This window comes from Carex rostrata, chromosome 8 (assembly GCF_964058835.1).
Source record: "Carex rostrata chromosome 8, lpCarRost1.2, whole genome shotgun sequence".
NCBI classification, from domain to species: domain Eukaryota; kingdom Viridiplantae; phylum Streptophyta; class Magnoliopsida; order Poales; family Cyperaceae; genus Carex; species Carex rostrata.
In genome coordinates this window covers 5086261-5107042 of record NC_135925.1, presented here as the reverse complement: position 1 = coordinate 5107042, position 20782 = coordinate 5086261, and the positions used below count along the sequence as shown (strand labels likewise).

Genomic DNA, 20782 nt, shown 5'->3' with positions numbered 1-20782 from the left:
GATTTAATTTTTATTTCAAAAAAACAATTGTTATGCATACAACATACTTTTGGTAATAGAGATGTTATAATTTTGAATCTATTTAGTATTTAATATTGTTGTTAAGATGGTTATTGTTTAATTAACTTTTATATTTGCGGTTGTTCTTTCGTCTTTCAGCGGCTCGGCCCCCCCCAAATTTCAATCCTGGTTCCGCCCCTGTATATATATATTGCTATATATATATATATATATATATATATATATATATATAGAATTAGGCTGGGGTGCTATGGATAGCATAGTGGCCTCTATGCTACGGCTCAATATTCGAGTTTTCAAAATCCAAACGGTCGATCCGAACCGTTCATCTTATTCTCCATATTAATATCTGCTTGGAGACCAAATTTTATATTTTTCTGAATTTTTTTACTATTTATTAAGTATTTTACAAAATTGTTGATCCAACAGTGGCTGCACAAAACAGTAAAACTGTTGGATTAGCGATTTTCAAAGTGGCTTAATAAATAGTAAAAAAATTCAGAAAATTATAAAATTTGGTCTCCAAGCAGATATTAATATGGAGAATAAGATAAACGGTTCGGATCGACCGTTTGGATTTTGAAAACTCTAATATTGAGCCGTAGCACGGGAGGCCACTATGCTATCCATAGCACCCCAGCCTAACTCTATATATATATATAGAGTTAGGCTGGGTGCTATGGATAGCATAGTGGCCTCTATGCTACGGCTCAATATTCGAGTTTTCAAAATCCAAACGGTCAATCCGAACCGTTCATCTTATTCTCCATATTAATATCTGCTTGGAGACCAAATTTTACATTTTTCTGAATTTTTTTACTATTTATTAAGTATTTTACAAAATTGTTGATCCAACGGTGGCTGCACAAAACAGTAAAACCGTTGGATTAGCGATTTTCAAAGTGGCTTAATAAATAGTAAAAAAATTCAGAAAATTATAAAATTTGGTCTCCAAGCAGATATTAATATGGAGAATAAGATGAACGGTTCGGATCGACCGTTTGAATTTTGAAAACTCGAATATTTAGCCGTAGCATAAAGGCCACTATGCTATCCATAGCACCCCAGCCTAACTCTATATATATATATAGAGGCTAGCCTCTAATACAGGCATATATATTAAGGGGAAATTTTCGATGTACCCATGCTAACTTTTCAAATAGCCAATTTCTCCATAAAAACACTATAATTGTTAATATCTCCATATAAACTTAAACATTCTTTCTTATATTCCTTTTATTTAATTATTGTAAAATTAGAATTGACAACTATATATACCCTTCTAATTAGAAAATCCATTGTCTTCTTAGTTCACCTTTCTTGCACATAAAAGAATGTTACAAGTAATAGCAACAGGCAAGCTCATGCCCTTTACAAATTAATTGGTATCTAATACAGTTTATGATTCCCTTAAAGCTCTGAGAGCAATTGGAATTATAATGAAATATATATAAAAAAAATTACCAATGGTCCAAGACTCCAAAGTAATAACCGATGACAAACTACGACATGCAAATACCAACTCAAACACATTAGATGGTGTAACACATTTTTGCCAATGGCTAATAATACTCAGAGACGATGGTGTTTCTATATTAACAGCATATTTAACAGTCGAAAAACTAATATTCTCGTCGGTCCCTAATTTTTAACCGATCATGTTAGAGCTTAATGCTATCGGCTCATACCGGCGGCATATTGGTATACATTTCCTATCGGGACAATAGACAACAGTTCGGACCCCAATGGCGGATAGCAATTTCAACCGATAGCAAAGTGTTTTTCTCTAGTAGTGTACTTCTAAATAACAAAATAGATAAAGAACTAATGTCATACATTTTTTTCATAGATCCACAAATAGAATTTCTCTTAAATACAACAATTTAGGGGTGAAAACGGAGCGGATAATGCTGATACCATATCCGCATCCGTCGGATAATGAGCGGATACGAATACGGATACGGATAGTAAACGGATATCAAAATTCAAAACCAAATCCGCCTTAAACGGATACGGATACGGAACGGATAATCTACGGATACGGATTCGAATAATGATATAAAATGAATAATGGTCGGATAATTGAACTTTAAGATACAAATACTAATTAACAAAATTCAAATATGAAAATAAATAATGTATATTACTTTATTTAAGTTTATAATTTAAATCTATGGAAAAAACAAACTAAAACAAAAAAGTTTATTTAAGTTTATTTGAGTCCAGCAATAAGTTTTCGAAATGGGCTGCACGTGATTTCTTTTGGGCCCAATGGCCTATAGCTTAGGTGACTCTCATATAAAAGAAGAGGGGATACGAACCGGTATATAACTGGAGCGGGGCTTAAGTCCCACAATCATCAAACAACTAATTTCAGGCGCTCAAACTCCTATAAAACAGGAGGGGGAGGATGTATTAGTTACCTTGCACATTCCGACCTAGATAATTGGTCTGGAAGTCATTTTAAGGTCCGGATCCAGATAATGGGTCTGAAAATGATTCGGATACATGCGGATATCCGATCCGTCTGTCCATTTCTATCCGTATCCGGATACTGTTGCAACTTTTTAAAAATTATCCGAATTCGAATCCGGAATTATCCGGATCCTTTTAATCCGGATTCGGATAATTTTCGGATTCGGAGCGGATATCCGTCGGATAATTCGGCTCCGTTTTCAGCCCTACAACAATTAGTTATAGAGTGAAAAAGATTATTAGAAATAAAAATAAATAAATAAATAAAATCTTGAATCTGAACTTTACTCTCAATAAATCTTAAAATTTCCCATCAGATCAGAATTTAACAATAAGTTCCTCGATTTATTGAATATGCTGGTACATGATAAGATCACTGGCATGCCATCAAGGATGTCGTCAAAAATGAGATCTTAATTTTAATCTTTTAATACCTATTTTAAGATGGTTTCACCAAAATTCACAATCAGATCCAATTTTCAGTTACAACCGAAAAATAAATCATCATACCAGATTAAGCAATAAACTTCAAAATCCTTGTTTGTCAGAAAACTAAACTTTCTAACAGCTTTTGAAACAGTTAGAATTCACTAAATTTTAGTAAACCTTCGAATATTTGAGATTACTGTACCCGATGATGTTTTGCCTGCTGAACTTGCAATGTTTGTTCTAGAATGTCGTATCCATTTTATACTAATAAGAAAGCATCTGTCATTTTCCTTCATCTGTTAGGTTTTGTGAAAAGAAAGATTAGTCTACATCAAATTGAAGAAGTCTTCGAAAGGTATTAGTTTTGTCTAATTTAAGTTTGTTTTTTTCGTATGCCAAACTAATGTGTCTCATATGCTAAAATGGTTCCAATCATTATCGGTGCTATATGTTAACTCGTAATAAATCCAATCACTTGACTTCTTATCTTTTCTAAAGGGCTTCGACCCAGTCCAAACCAAGACTCCACAAACTAGCCATTTAAGGCCATTTTAATTGCAAGGCGAGCTCGAATGATTCCACTAAACCCCCATTTAAGGCCATTTTAATTGCATAAGTCATACATATATATCTCAGTTTATCTTTGTTATCCTTATTGTGCAACTAAAATTTTTAAATAGTATATAAAAAGGCTGTTAGAAACGGAGGTGTCTACTGCTACACTCATCTCCTAAAAGACTTGCAAAAAGAGATGCGAGAAGAGCCACAGATGTAAAAGCACAACTTGATAATTTTTGCTACCTTGTTTGTTAATTTTAGTTCTAGTTTTTAATTTGTACTTACAACATCAACAAGTTCTTCACATTGTAATCTTGTTAGAGGACCCAACATACATATATATTTGGAAATAAAACTGAACTGTCCATGCTTATAATAAATTGGAAAACTTAACATTACAAAGTTTTTTCATTAAAAAAAATAAGTAACTTGGAACCCAAATGAAAATCTGCTACTACCATATACCAAAAATAACGGAAAATACATCAAAAAAAGTACAACATTAACCCATATGCACCACCTAATGTGCCAGCAACAGTTGTCATAATCCACATAATAGTCTTCTCTGTATAAGTTCCTATTAAGCGAAAGAAGAAGCATACCATAACTAGGACCAATGCGTAAGCCATGACTAGAAGTATCAAATCAATGAAATGCACATATATATATATTCGGGTGTTTGCTGCGATAAACTCCCATAGCAAATCCAGAACTAATCAGGAACAGCTCTACTGATGTAAAAATGAGAACATATTGATATAGTCTTAAACGCCACCGAACAATATCAACTTAATTGCTTTGAAAATGCAATATGGGGTATACCTAGCACCTAGCACCGGTAACCTGAAATAAAATGCAATATGGTTTATACCCAGCACCGGTATCCTGAAAGAAAATGCAATATAAAAAGGTTAATTAAGAAATGTTATGTTGGTATTGAATTTGTAAATACCAATTACTAACATATATATATAAGGGCCGCCACTAGTTTTGCGATCTTTTATTCCCATAGGTTATAAGTTTTTTTATAATATCATTTATTGTCATTCTTGATTTTTTATTATAGTGAACAACATAAAATGATTTTTTAATTAGTTTTTCTCCAATATCCCATTGCACGTAAAAAAACAAACAAACAAAAAACATATTTTATTTGTTACCAAAACTCGACCACCTATTTTTATACGTATTTTGTTAAGTATCAAATGCAATATGCATGCTATAACCACATTTATCATTCATTTCGCATTCTTTTTGATATTTTATTTGACCTGATGCAACATGAGTCATAGAGAATTGTTGAAGAAAAACTTACTCCTGCAAACTTTTACTATTTTTTTTACCACTAAATTTTGATGGGAATATTTATATATGAGACAATGATATGACTGTATATTATTATTTGAACCATTTATTTTTCCATGAATATTTTAAAAGCAACCCATTTGCTTAATATGAAATAGAAATAAATTAAATTGAAATGTCTTTTGTTATTGTTAATTTATATTAGAAACTGAAATGCCTTTTGTTCTTGTACATTTATCAAGAATTATAATGAAAACTGTAACAATAAGAAAATATTCATAACAGTAATATATAAGAATTAATTATTTATTATATAAGAATGTTTTTTGTTCTTCCATCAGTTTATTTGCACAAAGCCCAAATAAATCCAGCACATTCGTATAAAAGCCCACATTGATTTTAAGTCTGCAATAACTGGCTCAAACTGACTCATCATTCACAAGCCCAACTCAAGCTGTCGACCCAATTTTTGCAACTTAATCAATTCCGATTTTTTTTATTAATACCCTAAAAAAAAGTTTTCAATGAAAATGCCCTCAATATTTTTTTTTTCAAAACTGCCCTTACCACCCCGGAGGGGGGCTCTGATCACCAAACCGCTCCAGGCAGGAGCGGTCCACTTCTTCTTCTTTTTTATATATCTTAATATTTTCATTTAAATAATTTTGTGGAGTTTTAGTTTTCTTGTGTAGGGTGTATGCCAAAAAATAAGATATTTGATATATTGATGAATGATATTGTAATTCTTTATAACTTTGACTTGATTTGTCAGTTTGATATCACAAATCTAAATATAACACTAATTAAGTACTTGGCCTTGATTTTTAATAATTTATTTTATTCAAATATACACAAGGAAATATAGTTATTGGAGTGCAAGAGAGAATAATTAGATTATTTGATTATTGTCAACATATACCATTTGCTTGAATAATCAAATACACACAATAAATAGTAAATGCATTTTAAAATAATTATATGGGTAATTCTTGAATAATCTCTTAAGCTTTCAAAAAAATTAATACCGATCGTTGTATGTCTACCGTTGATAGAAAACTTAAATTGAATTTTTGAGGTACTAAATGATATTTTTTTGCAATTCTAATTCCGTCGGTGCCCGGGGATTCTTCCCAAGCAAAATCCAGATTTGTCTCGTCCCCACTTTCCGAATTGTGGTCATACGTGCAAATCCAACTTTCCTAGCCAAAGTTATGGTTGTTTAAAGTTTTTTTTTTTAAATGATGCTTCCGTGCAAAAACACAGATAACTCACCGATGCTTTATGCCCGGCTTAACGACGGCAGAAGTGCATCCATGTTTCCTTGCCAAAACATCGATGACGCACCCATGCTTTCTGAACGGCCATAACTTTATTATTGTCAAAACATTGATGACGCACCCATGCTCTCTAAACAACCATAACTTTAAAATGTATTTACTATTTGTTGTGTGTGTTTGTTTTTTTAATGGATTACGATTTCATTTATTATTCAAAGATCATTAAAACTATCTATGATTGTTCAATATATGTCATTTGCACGGTAATTTTTTTTTCAAAATTTAAAACCGCCTCCTCTTAGATTTCACAATCTTGTTATAAACTTTTTTTTGATGTTTTCCATGAATTATGATTATATTTATGATTCAAAAATCATTGAAAGCATGAATTATGGTTATATTTATGATTCAAAAATCATCGACATCATGAATTATGATTATATTTATGATTCAAAAATCATCGAAAGTATCTTGTTTGGAATAAAAAAAATAATGGTTATATTTATGATTTCAAAATCTTGTTCTAAAATATTAAGATATCTAAAAAAAAAGTGGACCGCCCCTGCTTGGGGCGGTCTGGTGATCAGAGTGCCCCCCCCCCCCCCCCCCCCCCCCCCCCCAAGAAGCGGTCAAGGCAGTTTTGAAAAAAAAAATATCAAAGGTCATTTTCATTAAAAACTTTATTTTAGGGTATTAATAAAAAAATTGGAAAATTATAGCTGAACTTATATTATCTGATATTGTTTTTAAGTTGAATGAATGTCAGCTTAGATGCGTCTATGGTTAGAAAAATGCATGGCAGGTAATTAATATATATCTTATTTTATCCTAATATGCAAATAACATAATTGAATTCACCTTTGAGTGCACAACCAGGTAGCAAGTAAAGGACAAAAATAGAATCGCAAAGTTTGAAACAAAGCCTCCAATTCTCCCGTAGGCCAACCGCTTTTTCTTGATTTTTTCGCGTAGTTTAATTGGTCCTTGAGAAAAAAATCTCAAGTTTCAAGTAATAAAAATACATTCAAATCAAAATGAAACTAGTATTCTCATTTATGAATCAAAACCAGTATGAGCGGTCGGTCAAAGTTATACAAGTGGAAAAAAAAATGCTAAAGCTGAGTTGATTGAGAGAAATAAAGAGTAAATTTGGGTACGCCATGCATTACTTTGTACTCTATTTCATTGATAACCTTATCGTTGACAAGAAAATTATAGAAAACCTTACATTAGAAGGAAGCGTATCTTCTGCGAGTTTTTCCGTGTGGAGCTGTACGGAGGTTTTAATCTGGTCCGTTCGTTTCGAAATGAACGGATCAAATTAAAAGCTCCACCCAGAAAAACTCCGCGGGGATATCATTTCACATTAGAAAGGAATGGGAGAACTAAATTAATACTAAATTGACAGTACTGTCACGAGATCCTAAAAAATCCCCCTCCTTCCCTTCTCTGTCGCTCGCTCGCTCTCTCTTAATGGGGCAAGTTATTGGTTCTCTCCAAGATAAACTACAAGGTTCAGCCATGTCGTCGATCTTTTACGATTATCTGTGAATTAAAAAGAAAGTGAATCCATAAAAGACTCTATAACTTGAGTTATTTTTGGGACAGGGAGGCAATGGAAGGAGAGGCAAGTGAGAAAGATAACTGATAAGGCTTTTGACCACTTCAAAGATGAATCAGGCAAGAGCGAAGAAGGGCTCACTTTCGAAGATGTCTACATCGCTGTTCTCGAAATTTACAAGTAATTTTTTGCACGTATTCATCTTTCTTTTCTTTTTTTGGCAATTTAATATATATTTATTTTCTGTTTTGGTTCGACAGAGGCCATGTAGAATTGTTCTGAGCTATATATTAGGTATGGTTTAAGTTGCAAAGCACACTTTTTATTAACTTTTTGTTAGTTTTGAATGAATCGTCCTGGAATTTATAATTTTACAACTATAGCTAATTAAATAGTGTAGTTGTTTATTTTAACAAAAATTAAGAAAAGAACAACTGATAGCATGGCCCCTATAAAAAGAGCAATTCTGAGGAGTGTATACCAATTCTAGAAAAGGGAATTTTTGGATAAACTATCCAATAAATAGAGAAGATGGTTAATTTATTAACAGCTATTAGGTACCAATAATAAATTGTCTTATCCTTGGCTTTTTGGCGAACACCTTGTATGCGAACCAAAAACACATATGAGTTTGATTCATGCAATAGGCAGGGGTGGAGCTAGAAAATTGAGATTGGATGGGCTGAAAATTCTAGTGTAGTGTAATTTCATTATATAAAGGGGGCTGAAAAGTTTTGATGCATATAAAAGTTACAAACTTAATGAACACAATTACAAAGTAACAAATTAGAGGGGGGGGGGGGGTTAGCACCTCTTTCCCCGCACTACCATCCACCCCTGGCAATGAGTTTTGACTTTTGAGGCCATTTTGCAAATTAACTCTTATCCTTAGTTTATCCAAATTCAGTGGCAATATTAATCTCAAAAAATATTATGCTTGAACCAGACCTTAAGATTTTAATTTTAAGAAGGGCAGACAAAGAGACCAATACTGAATAAGCTGGTTCTAATAAATCTGAAATTAATGAAATTTATTGTCTTTTTCTTCTTCTTTAGTGATATTAACAAGTATTTGCCTGGCCCGCACTACGATCCTCCCGCCAAGGAAAAGCTTTTGAATATGATGGAAGTAAGTGCCTCAACTGTGGTTTGGGTCCCCCCCCTCCCAACCCTTTTTTCCCCTCTCATATGGTGTAAAATATTCTGTACCTGCCGGTTCAGAGCTCTATGTTACCAACACTGTTTGTATTGCAATATTGGTTTTACTGCATTGGTGGCACTGCAACTAACAAAAATTTCTAGCTTTAGAACTAACCACCAGATTTCAGTTAATTGTCCCAAACCAATTAATTATCAGGAACAACTGGACACGCTAAATAGTAAATAGTGTGTGTCATAACTTAAATTGGATTTTAGGAAAGGAATTAGGGTTTGTTAAGGCTGACAGTGGCGCACTTGAGGTTGCAGTTGTCGTGCAAGAACTCAGAGTTCAGGTGGCTGAGTGTAAAATTAACAAATATAAGCAACCTTGTACTGTCATTAACTATGTTACGTGTTTAGCTGTATTGTGATATTTCAGGGACAACCGGACACTAAATAGTAAAAACCTTGTTTGGTAATAACTTTAATTGGATTTTAGGAGAAGAATTGAAGTTTGTTAAGATTGACAGTGGCACACTTGAGGTTGCAGTTGTTGTGTATGAACTCAAAGAGTTTGGGTGGCTGAGTGTAAAATTAACAAAAATAAGCGACCTTGTACTGTCATTAACTATGTTACATGTTTAGCTATATTGTGATATTTCATACTCGATTAACCATTAACAGTGTCTTATTTATATCAACTTGGAATTGCATACAAGTTTGTTACTATTAGAAAGTTAATGTGTTCAATGTTCATGTTTAATTGGTGCAGTATTATTTTGTATTATGGTATTTGATATTGACCTCTATTAGCCCTTTTGGTTTCTTTCATTTCTTTTTTTGTTCTTTTTTTCTGTGATGCAAATCATCACTGGAACCAAGTATGACTGGTAGGAATCCAACACAGACCTTAGTCCCTAGTTGCAACTTGCAATTTTAAATAAATAAATAATATAATGTGGGGTTTTGTAGTTCTTCTTTTTTCTTTTTGAGATTTTTTGCCGAAAGATGCACTACAATTGGGCATTGAGTCTTTATTTACTTCTAGACAAATAAATAAATAATATAATGTGCCGGATGGTCAGTCAAGAGAACCCTACCTCGTAACATGATGATTTAGTTTTGTTAAGGTTGGGTCAGTATTGCAGCCCCTAAATATGCTTCTCTTGCTAGAAGTTGTTCAAGATTCACAAAACCTAACATTTTAGTCAGCTCACCTATAACAAGTGTTGGTATGTATAGAAATTATACAGTTATAGTCAACTTCAACTGATTGGTTCGTTGCATCGTTATGTGTTTGCTCCAGTTTTCTTCTGTTCTTCTGACCTTTTCAAACCTTAAATCTGCTGTTATTCTTTAAATGCTTTGTTCAATAATCACAACCTACGTAGTTTTCATCTCAAGGATTACAAATCAGGTCTTCAGTTTTGGTTTTTTCTTTCAACCTGTTACATTTGATATTTCATCTGAATATATATTTTTAAAATGTCAGTTCTGTTTAGATCTAGTCTGTAATAAACTGAACTCTGTACATTTATTAAAAATGTGTTCACAGTAAACCCAAGTTTGTCTGATATGAGCCTGTCAAAACTGCTGCAGTACTGTTAAGCTGGCCAGTATCAAATTATCATTCACACCTCTTGTATATATTTTTTAACAGGTGTAAATGGCCAATTTTAACTATATCCAATACCAAACACTAGTTTAACTTTCTCAATCCTTTTTCCATGCAGGAGTATGATTTTGACTTCAACAAGCGCCTCGACCGCGAAGAGTTCGCTGAATTCATTCGAAAATTGACTGCAGATTCACTCTGCCATATCAGCTTGAAGCTGGTTATTACATTTGTTGCGGCCCCGTTAGTAGGATTGATGGCCAAGAGAGCAACTGAGCAGGTTCCTCGTGTGGGCCCGGTTGTGCAGCGCGTGCCCAATTCAGTCTATGCCTCCATCATAGCTCTTGGGGTCGTCTTGGCACAAAAATCTGGTGACGATTGTGTTTGACTGTTAAATCGCAAAAATAAAGTAGGTATTTTTGTGTCATTTATTACTTTAATGTGCCGTGGCATGGAGCCATTTGGAGATGTTTGATAGATCATCATTCTATGTTATAATATTTTTACATTGTTGAGATAATCTAACATATGAACATTATAATTTGTTAAAATGATCAATGGATATTTGTTTGTGTGGCCCAATAACTATATCATTAAGCTTTTGCCCAGTGCATATCATGTTAAGAAGGCACACTACAGATGAATTCCGTTGCATATAATTTTGTTATTTGTCAAAATTGCAAAAGCCAAATTTTTACATAGATCAATATATTTAGTACACTTTTTTGTTGGAGGTAGTCTACTCCGCATATTACTGGTATGGTACTCAGGTCAGAGATGTGACTCTGATGAACTGGTTGGTGTAATTATCTTATTTCAGTAATATGAATTAGGCATTAGCTTTTTTATATAAAAAAAAAAAAATTACCAGAGCAAGGCCCTATTACCCTCTGCTTGGAGAAAAAATTGTCTTATCCTCTCCTGAGAGATTGTATCATTTTACTAGAGCATTTTTAGCCTGATATTTGAAAAATGGTGCCAACACGTGAAATTTTGGACGCCTCTGAAAATAGGGAGAGGGGGGTTTCCGATGGGCATCGGACCAAATCCGGTTCGATGGGGGTTTAAACCGTCAGATCTGCTTTAGGATTCGCACCCGCAATTTCGCGTCTGCTTTAAAATCCGTACACACGAATCCTAAAGCAGATCTGACGGTTTAAACCCCCCATCGAACCGGATTTGGTCCGATGCCCATCGGACACCCCCCTCTCCCCTGAAAATAAGCCCTAGGCGCTAAGATAGTTTGGCTGCTTATTTTTGCTTATTATTAGTCGATGATAGATGCTATTTGGAAGTAGACAAAATTCACCTGAAAAGAATGTTAAAATGCTGGTTTTGAAATATGATATTGGACTGTTGGTAAAGTAGATGCAGGGAGTACAAAACCCAAAATAATAATAATAATAAAGGGATGTGGCAGTTGGTGAGGCATTGACATTTATAGGTTCAGGTGGTCTTAGTCTGGAACTGGCCTGGCATTTCACATTGAGACAATTTCTCTATTTAAATATCAGACTGGACTTTGGTATCTGGTTTGAGCGGCTTAGGTGGGGTTTCTTATTCTGCGTGATCTAGCAAGAAGTAGGCCATGATATTTATATCAGAATTTTTATTTATATAAAAAATTTAAAATTTTATCTCATAGAAGGAAAAAAAAAAAAATCGATTCCTTTAGGAATTTTCAAAGGAACAAAACAAATTCAGTTCTTTTAATTCAGGAATAGAACTTTCTGTAATATAAGATGGATGCACTTTACATTTTAAAGAAACTGGAAAATTTTAGAATTGCGTAAAAGAATCGAAAAGAATTTTCAGTTTTTTTTTTTGGTTTCTTCTATGAAATCAAAATTTTCTTGCAATTCATCCATACCCTATATTATTTTATATTATTTCTATAATTGAAAATTCTGTATAGATATTCCCTCTTCTCCATTAAAGTTGGAAGAGGATGTGTACAGTGTACTTCCTCCTATTAAGAGAGACAAAGCTGTCAAATAATGTTGATATTTTTAACTAGGCCATTTTATTATGATATGATCAATCATTCTCTTAGCTGAAACAGATCACCGCCCATTTTTGGTGTCTCCAACCCACCACCATGCCTGGTTGTTAAAACATGGATAAGCAAAAGAATGAATCATTAGATCTTTACATCATCATGCCTGTGTATTTAATTGCTATTGTTTGAAAATCATCTCCAGTAGGCACCAAGATATTTAGTTATTTACTCTGTTATTCCTAAGACTATCAGTGACGGTCTGTCTCGTTATTTTTTTTTTCTTCCTTTTTATTTAGACGGGGTAACTTTTTATTATTATTATATTATTATTATTTTTTTAGCATTATTTTTTAGTGGTGGGGGAGATTTCGACCCTGCCAAAGTCAATTGTTAGGTTAATGAGTTATTCTTTGTGGGCCCAGTTGAAAGATGATGAAGCTGAAAAAAAAATATATATAAATAGAATTTCTGTTCCATGACTGTGTTAAATTCTCTTCATTAGACAAATCAGGAAACAGCTCAGGTCTCTTTCTCTTATTTTGAAATAAAATAAGGGGAGTATCAATGAAAAACCTCTTTCGATCTTTCCCTTTCAGTTTCATTTTCCTTTATTTTACTTTTTATCAAGAGCCAAAATATCCTTTAATACTTAATGGAATTATGATGATTGTGGGAATATTTTTTAGTCCAGGCTTAAAATTTTTATTTATTAATACTCTTTAAGCGCACAAAGCCACAAACTAACCAACAAGTAAGAAGAAAATAGTGGGCATTTCTATTATTTTTTATTTAAAATTAGATATTAATAAACATTTCGGAAGTGATACGTTCTATCTCTTGAAAGATTAAGGCGCGGTGAGACTAAGTCCTAACCGAGATGGTTTAGGCCGTGTGAGTTAGGTGTGTATTTATTACGTGTCCGGGTGAAACCGAGTGCAGATCTGGTAGGTACGTTACTCTATTCTCTATGTACCGTTTAATACTGAATTTGTGGTCCCCTGGCTCGGTGAAATTCGAGTTATTTATAGGTTAATATGTTGGTTTGGGTACCGTACGGCCATTCGGACGGGCCTGACTCACGGACTGACAAGCCGACTGGAGCCGCGTATGGACAACTCGGATGAATCTGCTACTTCGGCTTGCTATTTGTGCAATTGAGCTTAGTACTTTGCTTGTGATGGTTTTACAAGACTTTTAGCACATGGCTCTATCAAGAAGAAAGCCTAAGCCTCCTATAAATTAAAAATTTTCATTCAGTCTGAATCTTAATTTTCTAGGTACTTCCTGTTGTGAACCTGTGGGGGTGTCAACGGGGCAATCTTTGCATTGATTAGTTATTTGGATGATCGTTTTGGGTGGTTGCGTGTGAGGCATCAATGTGTGGGCTACAAGGAGTAGGCGTGGCCTAAACGAAGCCTGTCGGCATATCACCAGCACCCCCCTTTCTGTATAAAAAACTTAGCTGCCACTATTCATCACCTAAATCCCACACTTCTTTGACATCACCGTCATGCTCATGCATGCCTTGCCAAACTTCTAATGAATTTATTTGATTTGGTAACTGTTAAGTACATTATTATTTGAATTTTGTTCTAGAGGAAATCTAACATTGTTCAAATTAATTTGTAATAGAGATAGGGATGGAATTAGAAAATCCAAATTGGAGGATAGAAAAGTCAAATGAATAATACATAGTAGGTAATGTTTAAACTCTTAAGTCTCTTAGACTACAAAATAAATTTTAACCACTAAGCAGAAACACTCATTCAATATTTTACGAGGGGTTGAACCGTATAAAAACTTAAAAAAAATAAGTGCAATTAAATTCAGATTTTTGTCTTCTTTTATTTATGTTTGCATAAAGTAATTAACCAGTGTTGCAAATAACGGTATGCGGTCGTCGTACGGACTGGGTACCACCAAGCGATTAATCTGAATTATGCGGACAATTTAACATTTTTATTAAATTTATGTATATATATATCATAATTTATTAAAAATAATTTATTTAACTCATTAAACATATTCTATAAACTTAATTTAACTTAGTTATAATAATAACATGACACTACGTTTAATTTTTCTTAACACATAAGTACTTTATATGTGTAAGTAACACATTTATTTAATGAAAAAATAAATTCAAGGATTAAACATTTTCAAATACTAATAACATATTATTTGAAAGAATAAAACATTCCAACATAAAATCATTAAATTTAGTTTATCGTAACAACTTAATTTTATAAATAAACATGTCATACTAATTGAAAAAATTACATCAGTAAGTAAGAAAAATATATGGTATATAAATAACAGAAGAATTAATCAATTTCAAAATAAATAAGAAAAATATATATATATATATATTGAATGTATGTCAAATACAAATAAAATTATATTTTTAATGCACCTAAGAAATATAGGAGTACAAAAAAATTATTCAGAAACTTATAACTTGAGAAAATAATTGCTATATTTTTATCAAAGTTAAAAATAATTACGAAAAAATTCCGAGCACAACTATTTTTTTTTGCTTCTTTCGAGACACTGAACCCATGAGTCCACGACTAACTAATGAGTAATGATGGGTGTTGGGGTTCTATAACAGAACTTACCCCTCTCTCTCTCTCTCTCTCTCTCTCTATTTTTTATTTCTTTTATAATTTTAATTTCTCACATGACTCTTCTTCTACTTCTCTCTCTATATTTCTCAGAGACGCACAAAAAAGTGTTAACGACTTGAGGTTAATTGGGAGATACCAGACATCAATCCAGCTGTAAAAAAGTGGGACCCGCTCAAGCACTGACAAGACTAGTCCTATTTTCTCTGGTCCCTCTGTGGGACCGTACAATCCTCGAGCAGTTTCTTTATCCTCTCCATTTCCTCCATCCGGTCTCCTTTCACTAAGCCTGTCAGGGGAATCATTACTGGAGAGAACTTGACACCGTTTGGCCTCTGGATGAGCTGTTCTGGTTCTGCCAGACGGCCGTACTATCCTCCCGAAAAGGAGCTCCGAACTGTTTATCTTGGGTTGAGACAAGACCTTTGATTCTGACCGTCTGATCTACATCGGTGATTCACCATTTATTTCCGTAGTCCGGATTTCAGCCCCAAAAACTATTGTTTCCTGCTGTCCAGTTTCGTTGTTGCTCATGCCATGTGGTCCCATATGTACCCATCCTTTGATAAAATGACCAGGACCTTATTATTTATTTGTCATTAGATTGTTCTGTTCATTTCTCTTAGTTTTTTTTTTCTTACGTATTTTTTTTAATATTAGGGAGGGGTTTTTGGGTAACCTATATGTATTTTGAGTAAACAATTATATTAATAGATAGTAAACAAATTGTATTGAACAATTGAGGTCGACTATTTGAACTTATTATATTGTTCCAAAAATATTTAATAATATCATCGTTTTAATATTAATCTTTGATGTATGGAGCAATAAAAGACTGGCCACTAATTATTAATATTCTTCCGTACTTTATTCAATTTAACATATTCAATTTTACACAACTAGTTGTCTATTTATATGCACTAATTAATTTTCCTTGACCATTTGCTTTGGTCAAAAACCATTATATTTTCCTATAAAATAATTGTCTATTTATACGCACTAATTAATTTTCCTTGACCATTTGTTTTGGTCAAGAACCATTATATTTTCCTATAAAACAATTGTCTATTTATATGCACTAATTATTTTTTTTTGACCATTTGCTTAGGTCAAGAACCATTATATTTTCTTATAAAACGTGAAAGTACTGTTACTTTAAAAAAAATAGAGCCAGCATAAAACTTGTTCAAAGATAATACTCGTGGTATTTTCTACAAAAATAAATTTCAATGACAATTTGAAGTGTTTTAGTTTGAAAAATACGCAGCCAATTATGCTTAACAAGTTCAATGTTTGAAAACATACTCCCTACTATGTTTAATTGTATTTATGTAACTTGAGAATTACTATTTAATATAACATAACCCATATTGGCACTCTTATTTGATAGGTTGACATAATTTTTTTCTCATCCGAACATTTATTGTATAATCTTATGAGAAATTATATTTATATGTGCTTGTCTTATAAATGCGATACTTATTGAGTAATCATATAATAAGATTTTACTTACATCCTTGATTTAAAATTTTGTTTCACAAAAAGGATTAAGAAAATATTTCCTGATGCACTCATATTAAAATATTTTTTATTTTATTATAGCAAAGCTAATTTTCTTAATCATTTTTGTTTAGAAAATAACATAGTTCACGGACTGCTTCTTAATTGATTGTTATTTTGAGATGTCTATCAACAACATAGGTTGGTTCAAATATTTAACTATGAAGTTTTTGCATGAAAACCTTCGTTATATATTTAACTCCAAGCAGCTTTTGAGTTTTGGTATCAAAAGGATTATCCCCTCAACCTTTACAAAAATGGCCACACGTTTTGCGTCGTAGAGAATCCGAGCTATCGCGTCCTTGTGGGTTATGTTTTGGGAGGCATGTTCCCGCCCTCAAGTCACGTGCTCCTGCTGTCATGCAAAGCCGAAGCAGATGGTTGCGGACCCACTAACCTTCTTTCTATCTCGTAGAACTTTTGGAACTTGACTGAAAGACGGGGCCCAGTTTCTAAAGTTGAAGTTGGTTGTTTGTTGTTGGGCTGGGCCCATTACAAGTGCGCAAGTTGTGACTCAAAAGGAATGGTTTGCACCTTGAGTGTTCTCTAAGCTTCTAACTTCTCACCTATTTTGATTATTAATTATTTCGCAGTGCCATAAATACTGCATTTTATTTTTAGAAATTAAAAATTAAATTATTGGAAATTCATAGGTGGAACCGAATTAATTGTTCAAGACTTCAGTTTTTCGTAAGTTGTAACATGTTTTCTCTACAGAAAATTCAAAAAAGCTGGAACTAAAACATTGATCTGGTTTCAATAGGGACGTGAAATTCGTGTTCTTCTTTCTTTCATTTTCTCTCTTGCACTCAGAATAGGAGAGAGAAATGGGTCTGAATCAACTGTTATATATATATATATATATATATATATATTTTTTAGTTGAAAGTCCGTAGGTAATTGCATTGATCCAACGATTTACAAGGTAGCTATTATATAGATTTTCTTTGTTTAAATAAAACCTATACATTGATCTACTTGTAAAATCATTTAATTTGTCATGTCTTAAAATAACAGATATGTGAAGCCAAATAATGCGAATTAGTCTATTCGCGCCCAATTAGCAAGTAGGTGGGTTTTCCGATTTTCTTATCTGGGAATGTAGACACAACAGTAATTTTTTTGAGTTGCATGATTGGCGGACCATGCCGCATCGCATCATTCCTTGAGGACGAAACGTCTTCTTCTTTTCAAAATCGACGCTGCCCAGAGGAATGCACAGCCAAGAGGCATTGAATCAAACCGACCGGGACAGTCACCACATAAAGAGGAGAAAGAAGAGGGCACTGAATCAAACCGGACTGAGACAGTCACCACTGAGCCAAGAAGGCACTGAATCAAATCGGACTGGAAACTGAATCAACCGGACCAGGACAGTCACCTCTCACAGAGAAGATAGAAGAAGGAAAAGAAGAAGAAGAAAAAGAAGAGGAATGAGACAACTCTTTGCATTTTCGTCATCGAGATCAACCATAAAAGTGCATACCTTATTCACATATAGTAGTAGATTCTGTAGGGTGGGATGAATGCACAATACCCTCAACCGAATCCAAAAAATCGAGACAGATGAGCAAAAAGACGAGAGACAAAATTCTTGAGCTGAGTCATTCTCTCAATGCGATGAAACAAGATGGATCGGACAGACGAGAGGTGGAGTGGGCGGGACGGGACAGGACAGCGGACGGCCGGTGCTACGACTCTCAAAACTGCAATCTCGGAAGATCAGATATTGCTCCGATATTTTCAAGAGGTTATTTTGGGAGAAGCTTCTGACGGTGTCCAATCTAAAAGGGATTTGAACAAATCAACTGTTATATAACCAATTATTTCTCATTTATGGTTTGATACAATTCGTCATTTATCTTGAAAAAAATAACCAATATTGTTTCCAATTTTTTTTATTTTCAAAAATAATTAGTTTGTTATGTTACCTACCGTGCATTTTAGTCATGCGTGAATTTGTAGTGTTTCCTGCGAGTGAAGATAGAGATTCACATTTTTACATGATCATTTACCAATGTGGTCCGTGGAGTACATACACTAACAACTAGCTCTATCATTCTATCAGTGGAAACGAGTGCACTCACAACGAAATCCAGAAAAAGAAAAGGATTCAATCAAAAACTCCGCACCCGAAGAACCTCCTACAGTCCTACAGCTTCCAAAATCATGAACAGCTAGCTCCTCATTTCTTCTAGTTGCATATTATATTCTAGAGGAGGGTTCAAATGCCTTTATTTTTAAAAATTTTAATAACTCAAAATTTAAATCTTAAAATTCAAAATAAAACTATTGGATATGAACTACATCATTTTATCTATGCACGTGTAAAAAATTATAACATTTCAACTTCGTTTTGATTGTCATCTTGAACTTGTAAAAATGTATACTAACGTGGATACTTTATAGACGTTGATTTTTCACCTTCTTGATTCATATAAAAGCAAAATCAAAATGTGATATTTTTTTATGAACACATAGAGAAAATAACATAGATCACATCTAACGGTTTTATTTTGACGTTTAAGTTTTAAACTTTGAGTTATTTAAGTTTTTAAAAATGAAAACATCATGGAGACACAAAAAATGAAGGCATTTGAACCCTCCTCTATATTCTATTATATATTTATAAATTCCCACCATGTCAGTACGTACAGCATACGTCTATACATACATGCGTGTCTTTTATCAAAAAATTTATTTGTAGCAAAAAAAAGTAAAAAAAAAAAAACCAAAAGACCCTAGATTTGAAGGATTTTCATATTTATCTGGGGCGCCGCACAGCTAATATACGACTCCCCCATAAATGAGCCGCAGATTGACTATGCGGCCGATAAATATGGAAATCCCTCAAATTTAGGGTCTTTTGGTTTATATTTTTTTATTATTAAAAATTTCGGTGTCTTTTAACCTTAGAATTTTATACGTATTGATGGAAAATTAATCAATAATACACAAGGCAATGACCCAAAAGTATAAAATAAATGAATGGACATATGGAATGATCTGAAAATAGAACTAGTAATTAGTTAATTTCTGCCAGATGATTTTTGTCAAGGCTTAACAATATTTTCTTAATCCACTACAAAGGTTCCTGATCCATTAATTTTTTTTATAGTTAGATCCATAACAGGGGCGAAACATAGGTGTAGCTGGGGGGTGCTAAGCCACCCCAACTTAATTTTTTTTTTATTACCAAGTATATAGGAATTGTATTATATAGTTCATTTTACATGTATAAGCCCCCCTATAAAAATATTTAAAATTAGAGGGCTTCAATGTAAATTTAAAAAAAATATAATTAAATTCATTTCTATTTGGACTAGTGAGCCTTCCGTCTTTGCGCATTGGAAGATGACAAAAATAAAATCCTTTTCAAATTAGAAATTACAATAAACAAATGGTATTTTATTATAGCACCGACTAATCAGACAATTCCTAAATTGAAAACAACAATTTCATATTATAAATTATAGCATCGATTCCAAAAAATAATAATGATATTATTTAGCACCCCCTATACTCAAATTCTGGTTCCGCCCCTGATCCATAATAAATTAATAATACAAGATCGTAGAGAACAATTTTACCTTAATAATCCATCAAAAGAGTCAATTGCTAATTTTAAATGTTTCGACAAATTTACAGTAGATCAGAGGTGTTTATCCCCTTTATAATTTTATAAATTTGAATTATGTATATTGAAATTTAATATAATTTTCTTTTTTCTTAAACTTTTATAACGTCAGTGAAATGTCATATGTATGGTCTGAATTTAGTGGATATAATTTTATTTTATCTCAACAACCACAAATTATGTATTTTACATTTCATTCTTCAATTAAAATTTTCTAATTATTTGTTGATTAAATTAAATGCTCTACAATTTTAGAGGAGGCAAGTTGAAGAGAAGTTCAAAAAATATTGTATCTAATTTTGTCGTTGCTCGAAGCTACATCGTCGTGATTGCAATAGATATTGTTCTTATTGTCATCATTGTTATTATTATTTTTATTGATTTACTTTTTCAAGAATAATATCTTTGTCATGTGGTTTGTCTGCTGTGCGGATTATTCCCCGGAGAGTAAATCTAGAATAATTTACAGCCGAAATTTTTAAATATATCATTTTCTCAAAGAAAAAAAAATTATTTCTAAAAAATTTCATTTCTACCGCGACCGCAATTAAGGGATGCGGTCTCTTTTACTGGAGACCTTA

General features: G+C 33.0%; 1 protein-coding gene across 1 annotated transcript; it reads left to right on the top strand.

Annotated features, from left to right (window-relative positions):
- Positions 1 to 7437: 7437 nt before the first annotated feature.
- LOC144558098 (uncharacterized) lies at positions 7438 to 10946 on the top strand. The gene is made up of 4 exons (XM_078306814.1): positions 7438 to 7578; positions 7674 to 7806; positions 8683 to 8755; positions 10500 to 10946. The coding sequence occupies exons 1-4, from the start codon at positions 7539 to 7541 to the stop codon at positions 10767 to 10769; spliced, it is 516 nt and encodes a 171-aa protein (XP_078162940.1). The 5' UTR covers positions 7438 to 7538; the 3' UTR covers positions 10770 to 10946.
- The last annotated feature ends 9836 nt before the right edge of the window (positions 10947 to 20782 follow it).

Excerpts from the sequence above, each read along its gene's own strand:
- LOC144558098 (XM_078306814.1), top strand. The coding sequence starts at position 7,539 with ATGGGGCAAGTTATTGGTTCTCTCCAAGATAAACTACAAG. Across the intron at positions 7,579-7,673 it reads TCTCCAAGATAAACTACAAG|GGAGGCAATGGAAGGAGAGG; the intron begins GTTCAGCCATGT and ends TTTTTGGGACAG. Across the intron at positions 7,807-8,682 it reads GCTGTTCTCGAAATTTACAA|TGATATTAACAAGTATTTGC; the intron begins GTAATTTTTTGC and ends CTTCTTCTTTAG.